The 24829-nt window shown below is 46.3% G+C and overlaps 1 protein-coding gene across 8 annotated transcripts in view; it reads right to left on the bottom strand.

Annotated features, from left to right (window-relative positions):
* LOC119972558 (clavesin-1-like) overlaps positions 1–24193 on the bottom strand; it is a 174553-nt gene extending 150360 nt beyond the window's left edge. For 3 of the 8 annotated variants that reach the window (XR_005462078.1, XM_038809444.1, XM_038809452.1), the window contains exons 1-2: positions 24032–24193; positions 21884–22482 (exon numbers count right to left, since the gene is read on the bottom strand). Coding sequence is in view for 7 of the 8 variants with exons in the window: in XM_038809444.1 (XP_038665372.1) it covers positions 21884–22272 (389 nt within the window). In the remaining variant the exon portion in view is untranslated. Of the gene's footprint in view, positions 1–21883; positions 22483–22878; positions 23031–23207; positions 23437–24031 lie in introns of those variants that run through there. The other 5 variants (XM_038809448.1, XM_038809449.1, XM_038809447.1 and 2 more) reach the window with 5 other exon arrangements.
* Positions 24194–24829: the final 636 nt, after the last annotated feature.

Genomic DNA, 24829 nt, shown 5'->3' with positions numbered 1-24829 from the left:
TTCATAGTGTCTCTTCCGATTGACTGGGCATGATCTGTCTTTTAACGATTCATGAATAAGCCTTCAGAATCTTCTGTCGAGTGATGCCTCCTTCAGCAAAAGCGGCCGATCGTCTAAGCTGCTCAAAAAACGTGATGAATTAAACAAAGCTTATGAGTTGGTGGGCGTAGACGGTTGGTGGGGGGGGGGTGGTTTTGACTTCAGAAATGGTGGAAAGAATGAGTGTGAAGATGCGATGGAGTTCACTGCCAAAACGCAACCAGAGTAACTGGCTGCTGGCAATCATTTTTGGGAAAGCTGTAATGCAGGTGAATGGTCAAGGCAAGCCAGGTATCATAAAAGACACAGCAATTGATCAGAGAGAAATGACTGACACCACAAAAGGGAGTAAATTCAACATGTAAAAACAACAAGAAGAAAGATGTTGGTTGCTCCCCAGCCTTCTCACACTCAGTCCTGCCTGGCTGGCCGCTGGCCGAGTTGCCTCACTCGTCGCTGCTCTCCGATTCATGATGCTGGCCCTTGGCTGGCATTCTTTGAACCTCCTGAATGCTGCCCTGCTGACCTCTCAGCTCTGACTGGGGTGGCTGGGCTAAAGCCTCGACAATGGCGTATGCTCTTGGCTGGCTACCTGGCTGCTGCTGGCTCTCTGGCCTGGTGGCCTCTGTTCGTTTTGGTTTGTTGCCTACCTGCCCTCCCTCCCTCCCTCCTCAGCCCAGGCCTGGAGGCCAAGAGTTGCCCTGCTGCGCCCCTCGACGGCCGTTGGTCAGCGCCTCCTCCTTGCCTCGTGGAAGGCTCCACAGGCTTGCAACCCCACTTGCGCCTCAGGATGCCCACCAGACCAAATGGCAGAAATCTGGCATCCTCCACCTCTCAATGTCTGGTGAACTATTTTTTCCCTCTAAAGGGGAGTCCACTAATCAGAGCCCCATGTTGTTCTGTATTGCCTGCTGATAGGCTCAAGAATTAGAATGAGCCCATCAGAAAATTTAGAGCTACCAAGGCTCTGATTGGTGTTGCCATGGTGTACCCACCACAACAATCACCTCTGCATATGGGGCCCCCACATTGGCCGGGGCCCTGCACTACAGCGCTGTGTGCTTCATTGAATGTTGCCTTGGCCCATACCAAATCTACTGATTCAATCAGTTGCAAGACTAGTGGAAAAATATCCAGTAATTTATTATAAACCTGGGGCGGGGTTCTCCAGTCCGCCAGCCATGTTTCCGGGTGAGCCCCATCGGCAGCAGGATTCTCCGTTCCCGCATCCTCACAATGCGGTTTCCCATTATGGCCACCTCACACCTTCGGGAAACCCGCGGGCGTGGGTGCGCTGCTGGCCGACAGAGAATTCTGTTCCTGATCTCTCATTGCATTAATTAGAGATAGAATGGATTCTGCAGCATGGTTGTGATATTTAATTATTGACTTGCCTGTGCCCTTAAGGCCACTGCTGAGATGCTCCTTGTGGGTAGCGGTACAACAGTCTGAGTCAATTAGAGGAAAATTCATGTTGCTTTGTTGATGCCATTCATTGTCGTTTAACTGCCAATGCAAAATTCACCAGGGTACCAGATCAAGAGCCTGGGCTGTGGTTTTACACTGACTAGTTAATAACCACTTTTAATTAGCCATATAAAATTTGATCTGGATATTTAATATTTGATGAGTGAGCTTTCAAATGCACTCAGAACATATAACAATCAGAAAGTTATGTGAGGATACTTGCACAGACTACCAAAGCTTGATCATGAGTTCTTAATGAGTGCTAATTTTCAGTAATATTTGTTTCAATTCCTTTATTCCAATTTCAGTACCTTGGTTTCAAATTAATTTTAATTTTGCTTTGGTGTTGCACACTTCTAGTTCAGTCTATTTAAACAAAGAACCCTGGATTTATAATATTGGCCCAAAGAAGATTTTTGGTTTAGTTGGAAAGACAAACTAGCTTTACCATTTTGAAAGTTATGCTTGTTTAGCTGTTTTACTGTAACTATTTCTAAAACTATACTACAAAAATGTTTAACTTTGTTCATAACACCAAATGAACATGTCTGTGAAAAGTTATGAAAAGTAGTCATGTCCACCACAAAATATGCAAGTTTCAAGCATAAAACTTGCCAGAAACACAACTGCTGTACTCCTGACCCCGTTGACACTGTATGATAAGAGTTGAAATGAAACAACCTAAGGACGTGCATGTTGTCAATCTTTCCCTGATACTCCGTGGTCTCACTGCTGCAGTCTTTGCTGATGAAATCTGCCCAAAGATCACTGTAATGTCATGAATCTAGCATATTTACTCATTAGCCTTGGATGAATGAAACATTCGGCCTTTCAAAGTCTGGAGTAGGTAGGGTTTAAATTACAATTGGTGATAATAACTTAAGAAAATCCTCTCTGGTCCTGAAAAATACATTTTATCAAAATAACATTACAAAATAAATAACATTTATTGAAGTTCTATTTTTTTCTCTTTTAAGTCTCTCCTTTAATCCCATGTGTGTGCTTCAACCCTTTCTTTGCTTCATGTACGATGATTTAAATGTAATTTATAGCTCCTGTTTTTTACTTCCTGCATGGTGGTCACAGCAAAACCTGGGCCATTGTATAAATGAAGCATGAATGCAGTGTTAGATTCTGGTGTCAGAAATCATCTGACGCTGGAAAGTGAAAACTCCCCCATATCCCCATGGCAATTTTCACAGTAACTTCATTGAAGCCCACTCGTGACAATAAGCGATTTTCATTTCATCTACTTCAGTGTCATTTATGTTTTAACACCCAGATTACACTTCCAGTTAAATGCTGGTGGAAAGCAGTTTCGACTTTGCATCATTGTTAAATATATGCAAAGTGAATATCCAATGATAGTGCTGAAGTTGCTTTTCTTGCTTTCTTTTACCTCAACAAAATCCAGAAAAAATATAATTTAAACATGCACTCCTACCAATACCTGAGGCCAGAATTGTAATAAAAGCAGAATACTGCAGATGTTGGAAATCTGAAAAGAAAAGCAGAATTGCTGGAAAAACTCAGCAGGTTTGGCAGCATCTGTCAAGAGAGTAACAGAGTTAACGTTTTGAGTCCAATGTGACTCTTCTTTGGGCCACAATTGTAATGCTATTCTCAAAAGTTGGGCAATTCTAAATTAAAACCATTTTCAGCAGTATGGCTTTGGTATTGCTGCTGGTGATATTAGCAACGAAGATTTAAAATGCTCCTATTGTATTTCTTTCCGTTATTTAGACAAAGGGTAAGTTTGCTTAAGATAACTGAGTTAATCGCAGAACTAGGGTTATAGATAGGACTTTAAACTAAATAGTGGGGGGGGGGGGGGGGGGGGGGGTTCAGTTAGGGGGAAGGAGTAATTCAGCCTCTGATCTTCCGGTAAGCATTCTCCAAGGCGGCCTTCAGGACGCGTGACAACGCAAAATCGCCAAGCAGAAACCGATAGCCAAGTTTCATACGCATAAGTACAGCCTCAAATGGGACCTTAGAGTCATGTCGCATTACATTCACCCCACACCATCTGGCCTGGGCTTGTGAAATTCTACCAACTGCCCTGGCTTGAGACAATTCACACATCTTTAACCTCTGATTATCCCTCTTTCCAGCTGCACCGTCTGGACTGTAAAGACTTTACTTACAGAGACTCGCATTCAAAGTATCATCTTCCATCATTGAATTTGTCTATATATTTGTTTGTGAAACCACTTCTTCATTCATCTGATGAAGGAACTACGCTCTGAAAGTTAGTGATTTGAAACAAATCTGTTGGACTTTAACCTGGTGTTATAAGACTTCTTTCTGTAAAGGTTGGTAAGAGTCAATATGGACATGCCAAATTCCCTTAGTTTCCTGAGGAAATATAGGCACTGTTGTGCTTTCTTGGTCGTAGCGCCGACATGGGTGGACCAGGAAAGATTGTTGATGATGTGCACATCTAGGAATTTGAAGCTGTCAACCATCTCCACCACAGCACCATTGATGCAGAAAGGGGTGAGTACGATACCTTGCTTCCTGAAATTAATGACCAGCTCTTTAGTTTTTCTGACATTGAGGGAGAGATTGTTGTCTCTCTCCTGATAGGTTCTCTATCTCCCTCCTGTACTCTGACTCATCGTTGTTTGAGATATGACCCTTTACAGTTGCGTCATCGGTAAACTTGTAGATGGAGGTGGAGCCAAACTTTGCCACACAGTCATGTGTGTATCGGGAGTACAGTAGGGGGCTAAGTACGCAAACTTGCAGGGCCTCAATACTGAGGTCTATCATGGAGGAGGAGTTGTTGTTTATCCTTATTGATTGTGGTCTATGGGTGAGGAAGTCGAGGATCCAGTTGCAGAGGGTGATTTTCTCTGTTGTTCCACTTTTCAAATCCTAGGTTTTGGAGCTTTGATGCGCTTGGCTGGAACTATGGTGTTGAAGGTGGAGCTGTAGTCAATAAATAGCAGTCTGAGGTAGGAGTCTTTGTTGTAGAGATGCTCCAGGGGTGAGTGTTGGGCCAGGGAGATGTCGTCTGCTGTGGATCGGTTGTGGTGGGATGCGAATTGCAGTGGATCAATGCATTCTGGGAGCATGGAGTTGATGTGTCTCATGACCAACCTCAAAAAGCACTTCATAATGATGGCTATCAATGCCACCCGATGGTACTCATTGAGGCACGTTGTCTGGTTCTTCTTTGGCACCGGTATGATGGTGGTCTTCTTGAAAAAGGTGGGAACCACGGAACAGAATAGGGATAGGCTGAAGATGTCCGCTTACACATCCGGCAGTTGGTCCGTGCAGGATCTTAGTGCCTGACCAGGGACCCCGTCAGGTCCCATCACTTTCTGAGGGTTCACTTTCACGAAGGCTAATCTGACTCTGGAAGCTGTGATGGTGGGTGTGGGTATGTCCAAGGCTGCTGGGGCAGTTGACAACAGATTGATAGTTTCTTGCTTGAACTGTGCAAAGAATGCATTGAGGTCATCGGGGAGGGGTGTGCTGCTGCCGGAGAATCTACTCAACTTCGCTTTGTAGCCTGTTATGCTGTTCAAACCTTGCCATAATCGACTAGAGTCCGTGAAGTTAGTCTATGACTCTAGCTTAGTCTGGTATTGTCTCTTGGCATCCCTGATGGCTTTGCCGAGGTCTGACCTGTGTTTCTTGTACAGGTCAGGGTCGCCTGTCTTGAATGCCTCAGACCTGGCCTTCAGTAAGGAGTGGATCTCCCAATTAAACCATGGTTTCTGGTTGGGGAATGTACGTACTACCTTCTTTGGCACGCAGTCTTCTACACACTTGTCTGTAACAGTGGTGGCATACTCATTTAGGTTGGTCGCTGAGTTCATGAATATGGACCAGTCCACTGACCCCCAAGCAGTCACGTAGAGACCAAGGGGCAATCTGTGTGTGAAGCTGCAGGATATTGCTCGGGTGTTAAATGAATACTTCTCATCAGCCTTCACTTAGGAAAAGGGGAACTTAGGTACAGAATTGAGGAAATTGAACTGTGAGGACTTGAATAGTTTGGCATCTTTGGGTACTAGTTCACAGATTCCTGAAGGTGGCAGAGCAGGTGAATAGGACAGTTAAGAAGACATATGGGACACTTACCTTTATCAGTCGTGGAACAGAATATAAGAGCAAGAAGGTTATGTTGGAGTTGGACAGAACATTGTTTAGGCCATAGCTGGAGTCGCGTGTGTAGTTCTGGTCACCTTGCTATCGGGAGGAGGTGATTGCACTGGAGGGAGTACAGAGGAAATTCACCAGGATGTTGCCTGTGATGGAGCATCTGAGCTATAAGGAGAGACTGGATAGGGTTGGATTGTTTTCCTTAGAGCAGAGAAGGCTGAGGGCGGATATGATGAGGTGTGTAAGATTATGAAGGGTTTGGACAGGGTAAATAGGAAGTGTTTAGGTTGAGTGGTCAGTCACAAGGATGATGGGCAGGAGATTCCGAGAGGATTTGAGAAAAAATTATTCACTCAGAGGGTGGTGAGAATCTGGAATGCACTGCCTGGGAAGGTAGTGGAGCCTGGAAACTGCGTAATCTTTAAAAAGCACTTGGATGAGCACTTGAAACACCATTACATTCAGGGATATGGGACAAGAGCTGGTAAGTAGGATTAGTGTGAGATTAGGGGTAGTTATTGTCGGTGCAGATTCGATGGGCCGAAGGGCCATTTCTGTGCTCTACCACTCTATGACTCGTAAGAGAAACGAGAACCCAAGGGCACAGACACAGACTGAAGGGATGATCCTTTATAGCCGAGATGAGGAGAAATTTCTTCAGCCAGAGGATGGTGAATCTGTGGAACTCTGCCGCAGAAGGCTGTGGAGGCCAAATCACTGAGTGTCTCTAAGACAGAGATAGATATGCTCTTGATTCATTAGGGGGTCAGGGGTTACGGGGAGAAGGCAGGAGAATAGGGATGAGAAATCTATCAGACATGATTGAAGGGCGGAGCTGAGTTGATGGACCAAATGGCCTAATTTTTCTCCTCTGTCTTATGGTGTTATAGTTTTAATGGCCGCAATTTAGTGGCCATGTTAGCCGCAGGTACAAATCCGGCAAGGGCTGCTTAATCTCGCGAGGCTATAAACGGGACTTGCGCCAGTGAGATTTCCAAGCGCAATCTTTCCAGCCCACCTTCAATGATGCGATCAGGCTCACACTCAAGAAGGGCATGTGCCTTATTAGCATAAATTACAATATATTTAAATATAATTAGCAGGTTTAACGCCGCTACTTCCATCCCCAAAAATGGAAACAAGTTGTGATGATCACATCTGGGACACACGGGAAACTTTAGCCCCAGAGTGGTGAGGGACTTGGGCAGGGTACTGGCACCTAGAATCCTGACACTGCCCCCAGCACTGCCAACCTGGCACTGCCAGAGGCTGGTCCTTTGAGGAGCCAAAGTTTGTGGGGTTCCCCTCATGTGTGTGGGGAGTGTGCCCAATGCATTTGCGGGGGTGGGTGCCGATGCTTGTGAGGGATTGGCTTGATGCAAGGTGGGGGCGGGGGGAGGAGCGGCCTGTAGCTGGGGTGTGGGGGGTTGGAGAGTGCCCCAATGCCCTGGGGGGGTGGAATTCTCCTGATGCTTGTGTGGTGGGGGGATTGCTACAATGCTTGTATGGTGAGGGCTCGCCCTGATGCTTGTGTGGTGGAGCGAAGGGATGATGGTGTCACCCCGAAGCTCCCGATGGGTGGGCCCTCCATATCCATAGGTGGGTGGGAAGAGTTTATTTTTGGTCAGATTACAAAGTCCTTTAAACCTGGTGGCCCAACCTCTGTGGAGCCAGCTCCATGGGGCCCCACCCTGCCAGCGTGATGCTGCAACTCACACTGTGTACTGAGTGCCAGAAAGTCTGGAGTGAAACGTCGGCTGTGCATCTGGAAAGACGCACGGCAGTTTTCAGTCTGAACATGACACTCTGGCAAATTTTGGGATGATTCCACCCATTGTCTTGTTAAAATTACAGACAAAATAATACTTCAATAGTTCAGTTTAGTGTTTGTTCATCAATCCAGGCAACAGTAATTCCTCAGCTTGTGAGTTTCATTTTATTGATGTTACAGCAGAAACGATATGTGCATTTCACAGTAATTGATTGCACCTTTTACTACAGCAAGGTTTTATCAAGTAACAACCCATTCTTGTTTGAATGGATATTCTTGTCATGGTTGAATGTGAGGCCACCACAATTACAAAACCCATTTAATTAGGCATTCTTCTGTTTGACTGTGATGTCCTTCACTTTGAGCAAAACTCAACAGGTCACTGCATGGTCTAAATGCACATGTGCAATGGCTAATACCAAGCCACAGCTTGGGTTATGTAAATTAGTACATTAAATTAAATAAGGAATGAATGTTATTGACACCATTAGATGTATTTATATCAAAACCAGAATTTGGCTAATTATTGGTCAATGTAAATAAAATGCTGTGGCACTCAAATAAACTCTTGTTATGGAGTAATCCTCTCTTATGTCATGGATATTGTGGATTATTGCCCAGCAACAATAGTAACAATCAACAACAATGTCTTACAATTATTCAGTCCCTTTAACTTTGTAAAAAGAGCCCAAAATGCTTCACAATTATTTAATTGCACCATTGGTTAATGGTGTTGCCAATTCGCACCGGAGACGCCAATAATGTTGCCCTTTTTAACTGGATGCTGATATGGCAGTTATTAATGATGATATTGCTTTTCAGAGTCGCCAGGTATCAAGTGATCCCACCACAAGGTTTTACTGGATATCAATCAAAGACCAAACAACCAGTCAGTTAGTTCAAGTCCAATGATAGTTTATTTACACACAAGAATTACTTCGACGTGCAACATAAAACACTACAAGCTAAATTACACCTAACACTACAACAACCTGTACTTAACTTCAGGCACCCGGCTTTATGCAGAGGAACAAGGCTTTTGTTTGGATCTTGCGTGGCTGGGTCTGGAGAAGTGACTTAATTTCTGCTGGGCTCAACCGTCTGGTAGCGATCGTTGGTCTTGAACTTGTCTTCTGGTCGTGATGCTACACTTGGTTTTAGGCGTAGGTCGGGGCCAAAAGAGAACGAGCGCCGGGGCCAAGAGAGACTGAACACATGACAGTGCCTCTCTTTATCCTTCTGGTGTTTCGCGCTCCTTTGGGGAGTCCTTAGCTTTGGACCCAATAATTCAGCAGGCTTCAATTACTGCCTTTGATTTTGGCCAATAAAGGGGCAGGTGCCTTGATGGCGGGGCGTGTCCTGAGCGGTCATTGACCGTGGCTTTTTGGGCTCCCTGTACAAAGGGAGTGCTGCCAATGAGTCTGTTTCTGTATCTGTTACCTGAGTACAAGTCTTTTGTTCTGGCGAAATGGGCCATTAGAATGCAAATTAGCTGGGGGTTTCGATAGCGTCTAGTTATCTGAGTTGCCAATATACATAAGCTCTGAGCGTCTGAGTCCTGGGTTGACGATATTTCCCCTGGTCCTTTGCAGGCGGCCATATTTCCCGGGATCCATTGTAAGTGGCCATCCCAGATGGCTACAATGGGTAGAATGAATTTACTATAATTCCTTGGTGTGAGGTTAGGCTTTAATTTCCTATGGACTACGAAACTGGTGGTAAACACAATCAAACACCTATTCCACATACAAGAGCGAGAGAACCAAGTATGACAGCAGCAAGAGGGAGCTGAGTTACACTTAGCCCTCGAAGAGACAAGGGCCACGTTCAATGACCCCGTTGCACCCAGCACAGAACCGGGCACAACGGGTGAATCGCATGAGGGCCCCCATATTTGGGTTCCTTGCCAGGCACCGAGACAATCGAGAGTCACCCACCCGCCGCGATCGGGATCTCGCCCTCGCTGGACAAGATGCAGAACTGAATATTTGAATACCCGGACGCTGGATTGACCTGCCGCCTGATACTCAACAGCTGGTTCTGGTTAATCTCATCAGGGCATAGTTTTGTATTGATCCACACAAACATGAACCAGGTGTAATGGTACATGGGGGGACCTCCTGGGTCATTGGAGACCCCTGGATGTCCACGGACAGAGCATGGTGATACCCAGGCACTCCCCTGCCACCTGGGCATCCTGGCAGTGCCAGTCTGCAGTGCCAAGGTGGCCAGGTCAGCACTGTCAGAGGTCGGACCCAGGGGCGTCCCCAAAGTTGGAGTTGAGCAGTGGGTTCAATAAAGCAGGGAGAGGCTTTGAAGTCAGGGGTTGTGGGGGGAAGATCAGAGCAGCCGGATACATTGGTGCCCCGATCTGCAAACAGCCTTTCAAATCACTCTAAATGCAGCCTCGGTGGAGAGAAGGTCCCCGAGGCCAAAATAAATGGCAGGTGGTGTTGGATAGTGAGGTATTTCTCAACACTGCAGCCACTGAGAAACACCTCCTAAATGTCCCCAACAGCAGACTTAGTTTGAAGCCCGCTGAATTGCGCCCAAGCTATCATTACAGTTTGAATTAAATAATTTTTGCAATATACATTCTGGATAGTCAGTCATTGTATTGAGCTTAAAGGTCCATGGTGGGATTTTCCAAAAAAATGGCACTGTCGGTTTTGGCGCGAAAATCTGTGTGAACCTCACTGGCTCTGGCAGCGTGATCCGATGCACAATTTTGTCCCCGAGTGAAAAAGTCAAGCCTGAGGCACAAAGCGCCTGATTGGGGTTAGGCGGGTGGGGATCGTGATCTGAGCATTTCATTCAAGGCGGCACTGCGTTTAAACAGCTCCACAACATTTGATCTCATTCAAGCCAGGGGGCTGGCAGCTAGAAGACCAGCTCCCAGATTTTCAGAGGGGTCACTCACTCGATTACTGGATGCTGTGAGGAGAGGCGGACCACAATTTACCAACGGGTTGGTGGTCGGTCTCCAGAAAGGTCATCAATCCTGTCTGGGAGATGGTGGCAGCACTGGTCAGTACCAGCAACCTGATCAAGAGGACCGGGGTACGATGTAGGAAAAGAATGCCTGATCTACAACGGTCTGCAAGGGTAAGTGCCCCCTTGGCACTTCACCCTTCTGTCAACATACGGATTGTCACCATGAACCCACATGCTGCCACCTCACAGGTTCCCAGCACACAATTCTCCAGCATCACCCTCAAATCCCCTGGCACTCCTCATCAGAACCCCTCCCTGCTTAAGCGCAGTGCCCACACGTGCCAGTTGTCATAGACCTCTGATCCACCAGGCATCAGGCTCACTTTATCCACTTTAATGTCTCTGCAGGGGAAGGTTGCCCACAAACAGAGAGAGAGATGGGCAGTGGAGCGCCCAAACTAAGGATGCTGACTCCAATCAAGGAGAAAGACATGGAGCAAACAGGGGGCAATAGGAGCTGCCCTGCACAGATCACTGAGGTTGGCCAACGTCAGAAAATCGAGGAGCCTCTGCACCTTCATTCAGATGATCAGTCTCAAGTGAGTTTTTTGTTGTCCAAACCCTTGACCTTGCCTTGCAGGAATGTCCACCGATTAGCCTCGATTGCCAACCCTCTGTGCTCCCCTCTGTCACCCTCAACAACCTCAGAGGTGATCTCCGAGGCGGACACGGATGACACGTCACAGCTATCAACTGTACCATCCACCATCGCAGAGACAAGCAGCTCGGTGGGCAAACATAGCAGACAGGCCGACTAACTGCTGAGCACCACGTTGCTTCTGGTGCACATGAAGTGGAGACAGGAAGGTCCCGGCATTGGGCAGTCAGAGGACTCAGCTGCGCCCCAGCCAGGTGCTTTTCCTCTGATCATGTTCATCCCTATATTGCTAGAGATGCAAAATGACAGAGCCGGGAATGCCAGGAGGGTTTGTCAACGGCATTCCTGTGACTGCAAGCCTGAATGGAGGAGTCCCAAAGCCTTCAGTCGCAGGCGATGTTACCAGTGTTGCGTGGCACCCAGGCCAGCACTGCAAGGGTGGCGTCCACAGTTGAAAGCCTGAGGCAAGATGTCAGAGCCATGACTGGAGATCTTCGAAGCATGGCTCAGGTCCTGAGGACGATGGCTGAGGTGTTCAACACCACAGTGCAGACAGGAGTGGACCTCCAGGACACGCGGTGCCAGATGACATTGAGGCTTCCGAAACTCACTCCAGCTGCCTCTTTGTCTCATGGAGTAACCCAGGGGCCCACAAGCACCTGGAGGGAGGAGGAAGCACTTGATCAAATTCAGGGGACTCTGAGAGTGACTAGTCCTTCTGAATCCCCCCATTCCTGATATCAGCGCATCTCGGGGCAGCGGATAGAACAGGGCGATGCAGCAATATCAGTGCCACCCACCAAAGGCATCTCAGGCAACAGGGCATGGAAGGTAATAGTCCACCTCCACTTCTAATGTACATCCTGAAAAACACTGAAACATAGTGGGAGAGTTGGCAAGAGTAAGGAGTTGTTGGGGTATTTCCAAAAGCAAAACTTTATTATGAATACAATATGAAACTTTTTCACTTCACACCCCAAAAGAACAGCTTACAATTACCCCTCAATACTCCTCCCCAATTTCCCATTTGACAACAAGAAAAGAAACATACAGCTCTCAATCGGTCTTAAAATCAGCAGGGCATTGAGTGATACTTGATTCATAAAACAGATTTGCCTCCTGTCAGAACCCCTCCAGACTCTGGCTGAATATCTTGAAAAAAACTGGTTCACCTAGCATATTCCAGTCTCTTTCTTGACTCCAGACAAGACTGCACTGCTTTACACATTGTTACTTTTCTATAACTATCCTACTGTGAGAGAATTATGGACTCCGTGTCAGACAAATCAGAATTCAGCTCCTCTCTCTCCCAAAGCCTTCTCCAAAACTAACTGCCTCACTGCATTCCTTGGTTCCACCCAGAAGTTACCACATCTCTCCAAGCTGAAAAACAAATTATCTGTGCAGGTTGCATCGCACATTAACTCCCCAGGGACTTTTCCAGTCAAATCACATTCCTTTGGTCAATTTCATCTCCCAGTTCCGAGAAACTCCTAGGCCTTTACAAAACAAAATCTTTAAAACAAAACATGATCACTGCAGTCAAACACACTACAACCCAAAGCTTTTAACCTTTAAATTGTCCCAATATTCAGCAGCTAATACTCCTAAAATCCTCCATTTCTCACAGTACATATTACATTCAATGCCTCCACCACTGATAAACAGTTGCAGCCATGTGTACCATCTTTAAAATGCACTGCAGGGACCGACCACGGTTCCTTAGGTAACACCTTCCAAACCCATGACCACCACCATCTAGAAAGACAAGAGCAGCAGATACCTGGGAACACCACCACCTGGAGATTCCCTTCCAAGTCACTCACTACCCTGACTAGGATGTATATTGCCACGGAGGGGTTATGGCTAGTCGGTGGGGGAGGGGTCAGGCAGCCCCCTGGTCTGGCTGATAACCTGGAACGTAAGAGGACTGAATGGGCCGATTAAGTGGGCCCGGGTGTTTGCGCACCTGAAGGGGCTGAAGACGGATGTGGTCATGCTCCAGGAGACGCACCTGAAGGTGGCGGACCAGGTAAGATTGAGGAAGGGGTGGGTAGGCCAGGTGTTCCATTCAGGGCTAGATGCAAAAAATCGGGGGCTGGTGATTCTGGTGGGAAAGAGGGTTTCGTTTGAGGCGTCGAGCATTGTGGCAGATAATGGCGGAAGGTACGTAATGGTAAGTGGTAAGTTGCAAAGGGAGAGGGTGGTGCTGGTTAATGTTTATGCCCCGAACTGGGATGATGCGGGTTTTATGCGGCGCATGCTAGGCCGAATCCCGGACCTGGAAGTGAGGGGCCTAATAAGGGGGGGGAGACTTCAACACGGTGTTGGATCCGACATTGGATCGCTCCAGATCCAGGACGGGCAGGAGACTGGCGGCGGCTAGAGTACTGAGGGGGTTTATGGACCAGATGGGAGGGGTAGATCCTTGGAGATTTGCAAGGCCGAGGGCTAGAGAATTCTCATTCTTTTCACATGTTCATAAGGCCTATTCCCGGATCAATTTCTTCGTTATGAGTCGGGCGCTGATCACGAGGGTGTGGGATACCGAGTACTCGGCAATAGCCATTTCAGATCATGCCCTGCATTGGGTAGACTTGGAGTTGGGGGAGGAAAGAGACCAGCGCCCTCTGGATGTGGGACTGTTGGCAGATGAGGAGGTGAGCGAACGGGTTTGCGGCAGCATAGAGAGATACCTGGAGGCTAACGACAATGGGGAGGTTCGAGTGGGGACGGTCTGGGAGGCGCTGAAGGCGGTGTTCAGGGGAGAGCTAATCTCCATTAGGGCCCATAAGGAGAGGAGAGAGCAGAGGGAGAGGGAGAGGCTGGTGGGGGAGATGGTGAGTGTGGACAGGAGGTACGCGGAGGAGCCGGAGGAGGGATTGTTGAGGGAGAGGCATAACCACCAGGCCGAATTAGACCTGTTGACCACCAGGAAGGCGGAGGTGCAGTGGAGGGAGGCCCAGAGGGCGATCTATGCGTATGGGGAAAAGGCAAGCCAGATGCTGGCGCATCAGCTTCGGAAGTGGGACGCAGCTAGGGAGATTGGGGGAGTTAGGGACAGGAGGGGGAGTGTGGCGCGAAGTGGGGTTGACATCAATGGGGTCTTCAGGGACTTTTATGAGGAACTGTATCGGTCCGAGCCCCTACTGGAGGAGGGAGGAATGGGCCGCTTTCTGGACCAACTGAGGTTCCCGAAGGTGGAGGAGGGACTGGTGGTGGGCTTGGGGGCTCCGATTGGGCTGGAGGAGCTGACCAAAGGGATAGGGAGCATGCGGGGGGGGGAAGGCACTGGGGCCGGATGGTTTCCCAGCCGAATTTTACAAAAAGTATGTGGATTTGTTGGCCCGTTGTTGGTTAGGACCTTCAATGAGGCAAGGGAGGGTGGGGCTTTGCCCCCGACGATGTCCAGGGCACTTATTTCCCCGATCCTGAAGCGGGACAAGGACCCCCTACAGTGTGGGTCTTACAGGCCGATTTCGCTGTTAAATGTGAATGCTAAGGTGCTGGCGAAGGTTTTTGCCTCGAAAATTGAGGATTGTGTACCGCAGGTCATTCACAAAGACAAGACGGGGTTCGTGAAGGGAAGGCAATTGAATGTGAATGTGCGGAGGCTCCTGAACGTCATTATGATGCCGGCAAGTGAGGGGGAGGCCAAGATAGTGGCGGCAATGGACGCCGAGAAGGCCTTTGATCGGGTAGAGTGGGGGTACTTGTGGGAGGTGCAGAAGAGGTTCGGGTTTGGGGAGGGGTTCATCAGGTGGGTCAGGTTGTTGTATGAGGCCCCGGTGGCGAGTGTGGCCACGAACAAGAGGAGGTCTGAGTACTTTCGGCTGTATCGAGGGATGAGGCAGGGGTGTCCCTTGTCCCCCCCTGCTCTTTGCACTAGCGATTGAACCCCTGGCTATGGCACTGAGGGAGTTGAGGAACTGGAGGGGGCTGGTGCGGGGCGGGGAGGAGCATAAGGTTTCGCTCTATGCGGACGACCTGCTACTTTATGTGGCGGACCCGGTGGGGGGATGCCGGAGGTAATGAGGATCCTCAGGGAGTTCGGGGAATTTCAGGATATAAGCTCAACATGGGGAAGAACAAGCTGTTCGTGGTTCACCCAAGAGACCAAGAGAGGGGGATTGGTGAGCTCCCACTAAAAAGGGCGAGAGGAGCTTTAGATATTTGGGGGTCGAGGTGGCCAGGAGCTGAGGGACCCTGCATAGACTTAATTTCACGAGGCTGGTGGAGCAGATGGAGGAGGAGTTCAAGAGGTGGGATGCGCTGCCGCTGTCTCTGGTGGGTAGGGTGCAGTCAGTGAAGGTGATGGTACTCCCGAGGTTTTTGTTTCTGTTCCAGTTCCTCCCCATTTTTATCCCGAAGGCCTTTTTTAGACGGGTCAGTAGGAGCATAACGGGGTTTGTATGGGCAGGTGGGACTCCGAGGGTGAGAAGAGTATTCCTGGAGCGGAGCAGGAATGGGGGGGGGCTGGCGCTGGCCAATCTCTGTGAACACTACTGGGCCGCTAATGTGGCGATTGTGCGCAAGTGGGTGCTGAAGGGGGAGGGGGCGGCATGGAAGAGGCTGGAAACGGCGTCTTGTGAGGGTACGAGTATGGAGGCGCTGGCAACGGCGCCGCTGCCGCTCCCGCCAACGAAGTATACCACGAGCCCGGTGGTGGTGGTGACTACCCTCAAAATCTGGGGGCAGTGGAGGCGGCACAGGGGGGAGTTGGGGACCTTGGTGTGGATCCCGATACGGGGAAACCATCGGTTTGTCTCGGGGAGGATAGATGGAGGGTTTGCGGGGTGGCACAGGGCAGGGATAAGGAGGTTGGGGGACCTATTCGTGGATGGGAAGTTCGTGAGCCTGGGTGAGCTGGAGGAGAGGTATGGGCTCCCCCTGGGAAACACTTTTAGGTACCTACAGGTAAGGGCGTTTGTTAGGCGGCAAGTGGTGCGATTTCCGCTGCTGCCACCATACCCGGTACAAGATAGGGTGCTCTCGGGGGTGTGGGTTGGAGGGGGGAAGATTTTGGCAATATACCAGGTGATGCAGGAGGAGTAGGAGGCCTCGGTGGAGGAGCTGAATGGTAAGTGGGAGAAGGAGCTAGGGGAGGTGATCAAGCAGGGGACTTGGACAGATGCCCTAGGGGGAGTCAACTCTTCCTCTTCGTGTGCGAGGCTCAGCCTCATACGGTTCAAGGAGTTGCATAGGACACACATGACCGGGACAAGGATGAGCCGGTTTTTTGGGGGTGAGGATAGGTGTGTTAGGTGCTCAGGGAGCCCAGCAAATCATACCCATATGTTCTGGGCATGCCCAGCGCTGGAGGAATTTTGGAAGGGTGTAGCGAGGATGGTGTCGAGGGGGTAGGGTCCAGGGTCAAACCGGGCTGGGGATTCGCAATATTTGGGGTTGCAGAGGAGCCTGGAGTGCAGGAGGCGAAAGAGGCCGGCATTCTGGCCTTTGCGTCCCTGGTAGCCCGACGGAGGATTCTTCTTCAGTGGAGGGATGCAAGGCCCCCAAACGTTGAGGCCTGGATCAAATACATGGCGGGGTTTATCAAATTGGAAAGGGTGAAATTTGCTTTGAGGGGATCGGTACAGGGGTTTTTCAAGCGGTGGCAACCGTTCCTAGACTTTTTGGCAAAACGGTAGACAACGATCAGTGACAATAGCAACCGGGGCGGGGGGAGCTTTATTTCAGTTTTGTTTCTATATATTGGAGGTTTTGTCTGGGTGTATATATTTGCTATGTGTTTGGGCGGGTGTTAATTTATTATTTTGTGCTTGAGTTTCCTTTACATTTTTTTGCATTTTGTACTTTATATTTTTGTTGTTGATATTTTGTGAAAACTTTAATAAAAATTATTTTTTGAAAAAGGATATATTTTGCCATTCTTTCACTGTCTTTGGGTCAAAATTCCTAACAGCACTGTGGGTATACCTACACCTCAGTTCAGGAAGGCAGATTACCACCACCTTCTCAAGGGTAACTAGGAACGGCAATAAATGTTGGCCGAGCCAGCGGCCCCCACATCCTGTAAATTAATTTTTTTAATGCCGTGAAATTGCAGCTGAAATAACAATAATTTGCAATTTTAGAGATTCTGATGAAAATATTTTCAGAATAGTCTATCTTTAGAAAGTACATGCATAGGTATAACACTAAGGAGCTTGTAATTAGCTGATAACCTCTCTTAACCTTTTCTCGGTCCAATCGTTACACTGAAAACTGTAGAATGTTACAAATTGAAAATGGATTAGAAACATTACTTTTTGCATAATTTAGTGATTAAAAACTATGAAAAGTCATTCATTGATGAATAAACTCAAACCAAGATCATAAAACATATATTTATTAATCAGAGAAACAGGCATCTGATTTTGATGTGTTAATAGCTAGGGTAGGAAGTTAATTTTGTTGTAACTTAAAGGCACAGCTATATGGCTGCATACAGTGAAGCTGACGCTTGCTGCAGTTCATAGAGACCCCTCTTAAACATATTAGATGAATAATCTTCTGAGTAAATAAACTTTGATTGCTTCATTGTTGCTTTTTTCGCTGCAAAATACACAGTTTAGCTGTAAATCTTGGCAGGAGTCATGCCTCCAACTCACTGACTAATATTGATATCAATGGATGCTCTGGAAGTATAATGAAACTGGTGATCTGAAATCGATACTGTAGCTACAGAATTGATTCCTCCCTGAAACGGTCTTACTGTCTGGCTGTGAATTGAACCCTCAGTTTGAGATGAAAACTTTGTATACGTCTGCTTCTTTGCACAGACATTTGATTGGCAGATTTCAAGGTATAGCATCTTGCCAAATTCTACCAAACTTCTGCTTTAACTTTAGTGTCAGATTGGCTAACACCCTGCAGAGGAGCAGCAGTGTTGTTTCTCTAGACTTTCTTGAGAATGCTGTTTCTTGAGGGATTCTGTTAAAGTTATTGTGTGAAACTGGGACAACCGTAGTAGAAATTCCAGACGTAACTCTTTTCAGAATAAGATGGGGAGCATTCATGTTCTTAAAATGTGGGAGCCAGAAATTTAAAATAAGTGCGGGCTCTAGATGCAGACCATAAATAACAAGGAGGAAATGGGGGCTCTCTACTGAGATGAGTGCATGTTCATCGTAAGGAAAATATCTATAGAATAATGTGTTTATCTGGACCTAGAGTTGCACACATTTAGGAAGGTTAAAGAAGCTAGTGAGAGAGCCTGGAAGAGGCCAGTGGTGATCCTGTAGAGGTGAACAGTATAGAAGGAACTAATGAAAGACATTTCATGTCAATATTCCCTCAAAGCTCAAAGATAAAGGAAAAAAGGTAATATCCATAGAATCCTTACAGTGCAGGCCATTAGGCCCATTGAGTCTGCACCGATCCACTGAAAGAGAACCCTACCTAAGTTGCTCTTGACCCACTCCCCTGCCTATCCCAGTAACCCTACCTAACCTGTATATCTTTGGACACGAAGGGGCAATTTTATCATGGCCAATCCACCTAATCTGCAAATCTTTGGACTCTGGGAGGAAACCGGAGCACCCGGAGGATAGGGGGAGAATGTACAAACTCCACACAATCACCCAAGGCCAAAATTGAACCCAGGTCTCTGGCACTGTAAGGCAGCAGTGCTAACCATTGTGCTACTGTAAAAGATGAAACATCCCTCCAGCTCTCCCACCCTCACCCCCTAACTCCCTATGGCACACCCATGCCACCTCATGCCCTGACATACCCCCATGGCCCCGATGCCCTTCATGCCAAACGTTACCATATACTCATCCGCAATGGGCCCACATGCCCCCATGCCAATATATGCCTCTCTATCCATCCCCTTGTCTCTTTTTAATGCCTCAATGCCACTTCACCAACCCTCCATGACCCTTTATAACTCCTATTCCAAACTATGTCCCACCACATACCCCCATGATCCTTTATAGCCCCTATTCTAACTTAGTGCTGATCCATACGAACTCATGCACCCCACCCACTGCCCTTTGCCCTTACACCTACCAGGAGCACCCGGAGGAAACCCACACAAACATGGGGGAAGTGCAAACTCCACACAGATTGTCATCCAAGGCTGGAATTGAACCAGGGTCCATGGTGCTGTGAGGCAGCAGTGATAACCACTGTGCCCTCATGCTGCCCAAATCAAAGTGGACAATGTGGCCACTACCTCTCACATGCTAACCGAGCGCTCTACCATTTGAGCTAATTTCCCTAACCTACTTTGTCTTTTGATATACTTCAATGTTAGCTAAAGGAGGACAGGTCACCAAGAAAATTGAGCATCTAAAGACATGACTAGCGGTAGGTGTGAAAATAATTCCTGTTACTTTCATATATGTAAACAGGAGAGGAATCGGTTGGGCCTTACATGTCAGGGACATTGAAAGGTAAAGAAATGGAAAGTGACACAACTAAACTACTTTAGCTTGATACTTTTAATGTAAAGAGGTGAAGCTAACACAAAGGGTTACAGATTACCAAGTCAGCACAGGAAGGACAGAAATGCTTGAAAGTTCTATTAATGGGTGACTTTAATCAATGGTATTTCCAATATCCAAATTGTTTGGAAGCTAAGTTGATAAATACAATTCATGATTTACTGTGATGGGTAATCCACAAAGGCACTAACCTTGTGCTAGTAATAATGTCCACAGAGTGACTACATTTCACATGATGCCAGACACAGGGATACCGAGGTCCTGGAACAGGACATAATTTTAAAGGATCAAAATTCAAAAAAATGCAGCCACAATTTAAAAAACTTGGGGCGATTTGTTTAACAGTGTGTCAACAAAGACAAGTGGAACACTTTTAAAGACATAATATTTAGTATGCACAGAAATAAAATTGGATACTTAGTGTCAGCAAGTATATGCTAAACAAATGAGACTCTACCTGGATTAATACATTAATCCAGAAATAAATGACTTTTACAAATTCTGCAGGGTGAAATGTTGAGAGGAATATAAAAGCATGTAGAAAAGGGCTGAGAGATATCTGCAGACACAAGCAATAATAGCAAGGCATTTCCAAAGTAAGGAGACAAAACAAAGGTAAGAACCATAACAGATGTAATGGAACTGAAAATAAAGATAGTTACCATTCTGAATGATTGCTTACTTAAATTATTCATAAGCGAGGAAATGAATAATATGTCTTCCCTAAGTAATAATGACATAAAAAAGCATTGCTTACTTTGATATAAAGAGGTGGAAGTCTGAGGCAGTCCAACAAAACTCAAAACAAATAAATCTTCGGGGATAAATGTTGATCACCCAAAGTACTAAGGAATGGTGGAGGATGTGATACACTATAAACTAAAGCCGCCAGTTTCAAAAAGGGACAAAGAAGATGCAGGTAACTTAAACTTTAATACTATATAAATTAATAAGTTGATCATCAGGAGACAACATTAGGATTATCTGTGTAATAATACATGGATTCAGAAGGGAAGGTACTGTGTGGTTAAATCTTTAGACCTTTTTTGAAGAAGTGACATTTCAAGTGACCTGTGGACAACCTTCCTACATAGTGCTTGTATCCTTTCAATGTATTCCTACATAAGCATGTATCAAAATGGTAAACTTTCAAAAAGCATTACCAAGAGGAATGTTGCAGGTATTGGAGCCTTCACTGTTTCTATTTTACATCCATCACTGGATTCCAAAATTCAATATATATTGATTAAATTTCCAGATGTTGCAATTGGGAGAGGAAGTTGATTCTGAAGAGGTAGCTTCGGAAGCATAAAATAAATTAGTATGTACACGCAGGCAGACAAAACAATGGCAGCTGAGATTCAATGCTGTCAGAGCTCTAAGGCCTGGAAGAAAACTATGCGGCACACATTCTCCCCAAATTGTACTGAGACTGTTAATCATGAGTGGAAAGAGTACTGGAGCTTCAGTAGACTCAATGAGGGAGATGTGATCTCCCATTCATTGAAGGCAATAATGCCCCAAAAAAGATGAGGAATGACTAAAACATTATTTTGACTGCAACTTTTGGACACTGAGCCGACTTGTAAAATGGATGAGGCTTCCTGTTGACACTTGTCATTGATCAGTAAACTCCATTGTCAGGACATCCAAAACCTATATGGAACACACTACTCCAACATGTTCAATTGCTGAATCAACTAAGCATGTGTCAAAATGGTAGAGGGCAAGTAGAGGACCTCGTGCTCAAAGTATGTAGTGCTAATTCCAGTGCCCAGTTTTTGTCATTAGGACTCAGGAATATTTGCAAGCACTGGAGGCATTACCAAAGAGAGAAGGCTGGTCCCTAGTTTCAGAATGCTGAGGTATGTGGAAAGACTGAAAAAACAAGGGATGTTTCAGCATTGAAAGGAGGTGATTGAGAGATCATCTATTGATGTGTATAAGAAATAAAATGGCACTGAAAAGTAAAGGCAGGAAGTTAACTTAAACTGAATTGTAAAAGTAGGACAAGGGGACAGAGTCAAGCTAATAAAAGGTAAAACTGTCAACAATATCACAGAATTATTTCCACAGAGAGTTTTGGATAGACAAGAAACAAAAACCATAAATTATTTGGTGGAAGGATTGTGGGACCTTTCTGAACGAATGGGCTATAATTGGTTGAATAGCCTTTGTCTGTAATTATCTTGTGATTTGTTGTGTGTTAGTTCATAACGTTCTCAGAAAGTTAAAGGTCAATTTAAATGAGAATTAATGCAGTACTGAAGTTAAGACCAAGCATTGGGAGGTGGAATCTTTCAGCAGTAAAAAATGCCATTAATAAATGTCCTATTTTAGTATTTCTGTATCTGTGTGATAAGATCTTTGTGAGACTGTTTGTAAAAGACATTTAACCCACTGTGTAGTCAAACATGAAGTAAGGAAAAGTAGAATCTTTACATTTACCTACTCTGGTCCCAGTTGGCAGCGAATAAAGGCAGGATCTTCCTACCATAGTGATCTGGCTGTTCAAGAACTCCTGGAAAGCCATCCACCAGAGCCCGTTTGATGCCGGGATCGTCCGCTTTGAAGTTTTTGAACATGTCCAGGTTTTGTTGCCGGTACTGGAAATACTGGGCAAGAAGTCTGAAGGCCTCGAAGTGGTTAAACTTCCTGGCTCTCAGAAAGCGCAGGATGAAGGCATCGTCCGTGCGCAGGAAGCCGATATCAGGGCGGGTTATGATCATGTCTCTGACCTGCTGGATGTCCTGGTGTAAGGCATCTGGATTCTCATTCAGCTCCAGCCGAGATTTCTCGACGATTTCCGCGCTGAGCCCGGATTGCAGATGGGTCATGTTGGCGCGGACAACAACATAAACAAACGGCCCTTGCTCTGGTTTTCTGACGACCCACTAATGATGATCAGACGCGACCGTCGCAACCAGTGCGGTGTCCATGGCCCTTTCGAACAGCTGATGAATTTGCCAAAACCGTTAGCTTATTCCACATTCCCTTCCATCTGGTGACAAAAGATGATGCTGAGGCGAAGCCACATTGCTGACCTTCTGGGACATACATGTGTGTAAAAAAGAGATACGATATCCGTTAGTGTGGAACCATATAATGTCCATATAATAATAATATAATACAACGTCCATATTCACAGCGTATCTACTCAGCTCCTTACACTCCATTCTAATTACAGTGTATCTCATGGACTTTAACTCAAACAATCGCTCCGACCCTGCCCCCATTTAGCCACACGTGAATCTATGAGAAAAATAATTCGGAAATCCCCTTGAAGAAAAATATGTATTTATTGAAATGTTAAAACGCTTGCCATTCTCTGGCGCTTCTACTTAAAGGGGTTAACGTGAAACGATAAATATTAAGTGGCTCTCAGAAAGCAGCAAATGGGAAAGGGGAACTTGACCCTCCCACATTAAAATTTCAGCTCTTACATTCCTGTTCAACGACAACGTTTCTCTAAAGACGACGGGTTGCAACAGATTAGTTGAAAAAACAGGGGTTTAGCGTTGCTAAAAGTAGGATGGACTCCTGGAATTCGATGTCCAAGTCAGTAAAAATCGTGGCATCTCATAAAATAAATCCAACATTGTCTCGTAGCCCAGTAACTCTAATTGGAAGCACAACGACCCGGTGACCCCTGGTTGGAAACAACCCCCTGTCACCTCTTACAATAAAATTGAGATTTGTTTTTTTTTTAAACACCCTGGCCCAGGTTTTGTATCCGCTGTGCATAGTTTATTATAGAAATATTGACACTTACTTTTTCTGCACATTCCCCCAGTGACGGTCGCTAAGCATTTAATTTCCCGTGCTATCTTCCTTGGCTTTGTGTCTGTGGAATTTTCCTGATTCTTTTTGAGCGTCATGCAAGGGGTCGTTTTCTGCTAATAGCTTCGATTTCTGTTGGCCTTCAGAAACAAAAATGCGGCCTGTGGCCCTTGTGTGTGGGATCAGCTCTGTGTGAGAACGGCCAAGGTCCAAATGTGGAGCTGGGAGCAAGTGAGAGGATAGAACAGACAGTATAAACTGAGGTACCCTCAGATCTACACTGACATCTGCAATCCCAAACCCGAGTTACCAGCATGTCATATTGTCAGACCAAGTGAAACTCATTTCTGTTCAAAGTGTATCAGGTAAACTGCTCCATCAAATGAGATGGAGGGGGGGGGGGGGGGGATCACCACATTTGGAAGATTGTTACACCGAAAGATTTGCACATTGGTTTCAATGTTCCTACTGGCATGCTTTCATTTAATCCTGAATTCCCAAACCCAACAGCAGAAAATAAATTGATATTGTCTGAGGCAAAATAGATGGGAAATTGCTGCCCCTCGTTTCTCAGAGACAGACTTCTGTTTGCCGCCTCGACAACGCCACTGATATTGTGCAGAAACCACACACATTACTGCTGAAGAATTGGTTTAGCCTGAGCTAGCTGAGTGGGTACATGCGGATGAATTTCAGATGGAGGAGCTGTCCATGCAGGGAATAGCTGGGCGAGCAGCCATGGAGAAAAAAAAAGACTTGGATGCTGCAATAATGAAGGGCAATGAATGCTACCGCTGTTAAGAAGTGGAACCTCACCTTGGTTTGGGATTTTATTTTTTGCTTTTTGTGGGGTTTGTTAAAAAATCTCTTCTCCTGCAATGCCGTCTCCTCAGCTGGGCAGTGGAATGATGTCTTTGCCAACAACCGATTTCTCCTGAGTGCTTTGAATGGAGCCCCCAGACCTGCTGTGGTGCCAGCAAGGGGCGTGTGTATGCAACACACCGGGAGGCGACGCCCGGGTCCTAATGCCCGCTGTGTCTCTTCACATAATCCAATTTAGCTGGCAAGGTGACCTCCCACTATCATAACACATCTCCCCCGCCCCTCCCCCCACCACCCCCCAACCACCCCGTTCTCTTGATGTATTTTTGTATAACGAGAGGTATTTCTGTTTTGAGCATGTTTGCGTTTACTTTACCAACTAGGATTTCACGTCTTTCACGAGCACCTCAACAAACTTAAGGTATCAACTTTAAGTTGAATGGGTTCCCATACACTTTAGATATTTTCTACATTTCATAAGAAATGCAAAGTAAATTAGATGCATTTGCTTCTTGAAATTTTAACTGGAATTCATGACTTTAGCTCAACTTTATTTAGTTGTTCCCAGTGGCTGCCTACGCTATTGATAAGTGTTATCAAATCCATTGGTTCTGATGTGTAGTAACAAATGAAGCTAATTGTGTTTCAAATATTTTGGCGCACTAATGGTTTAAAATACAATTGACAGGAATGGGGGATTGAACCATGCAGAGTTTTTCACCAGGATGTTTGGACTTCAACTTAATCAACTGGAATCTTTTTCTTAGACAGTCCCTTTAGGATCAGGGACGA

This window comes from Scyliorhinus canicula, chromosome 10, assembly GCF_902713615.1.
Source record: "Scyliorhinus canicula chromosome 10, sScyCan1.1, whole genome shotgun sequence".
NCBI lineage: Eukaryota > Metazoa > Chordata > Chondrichthyes > Carcharhiniformes > Scyliorhinidae > Scyliorhinus > Scyliorhinus canicula.
This window is presented reverse-complemented; position numbering and strand designations above follow the sequence as displayed.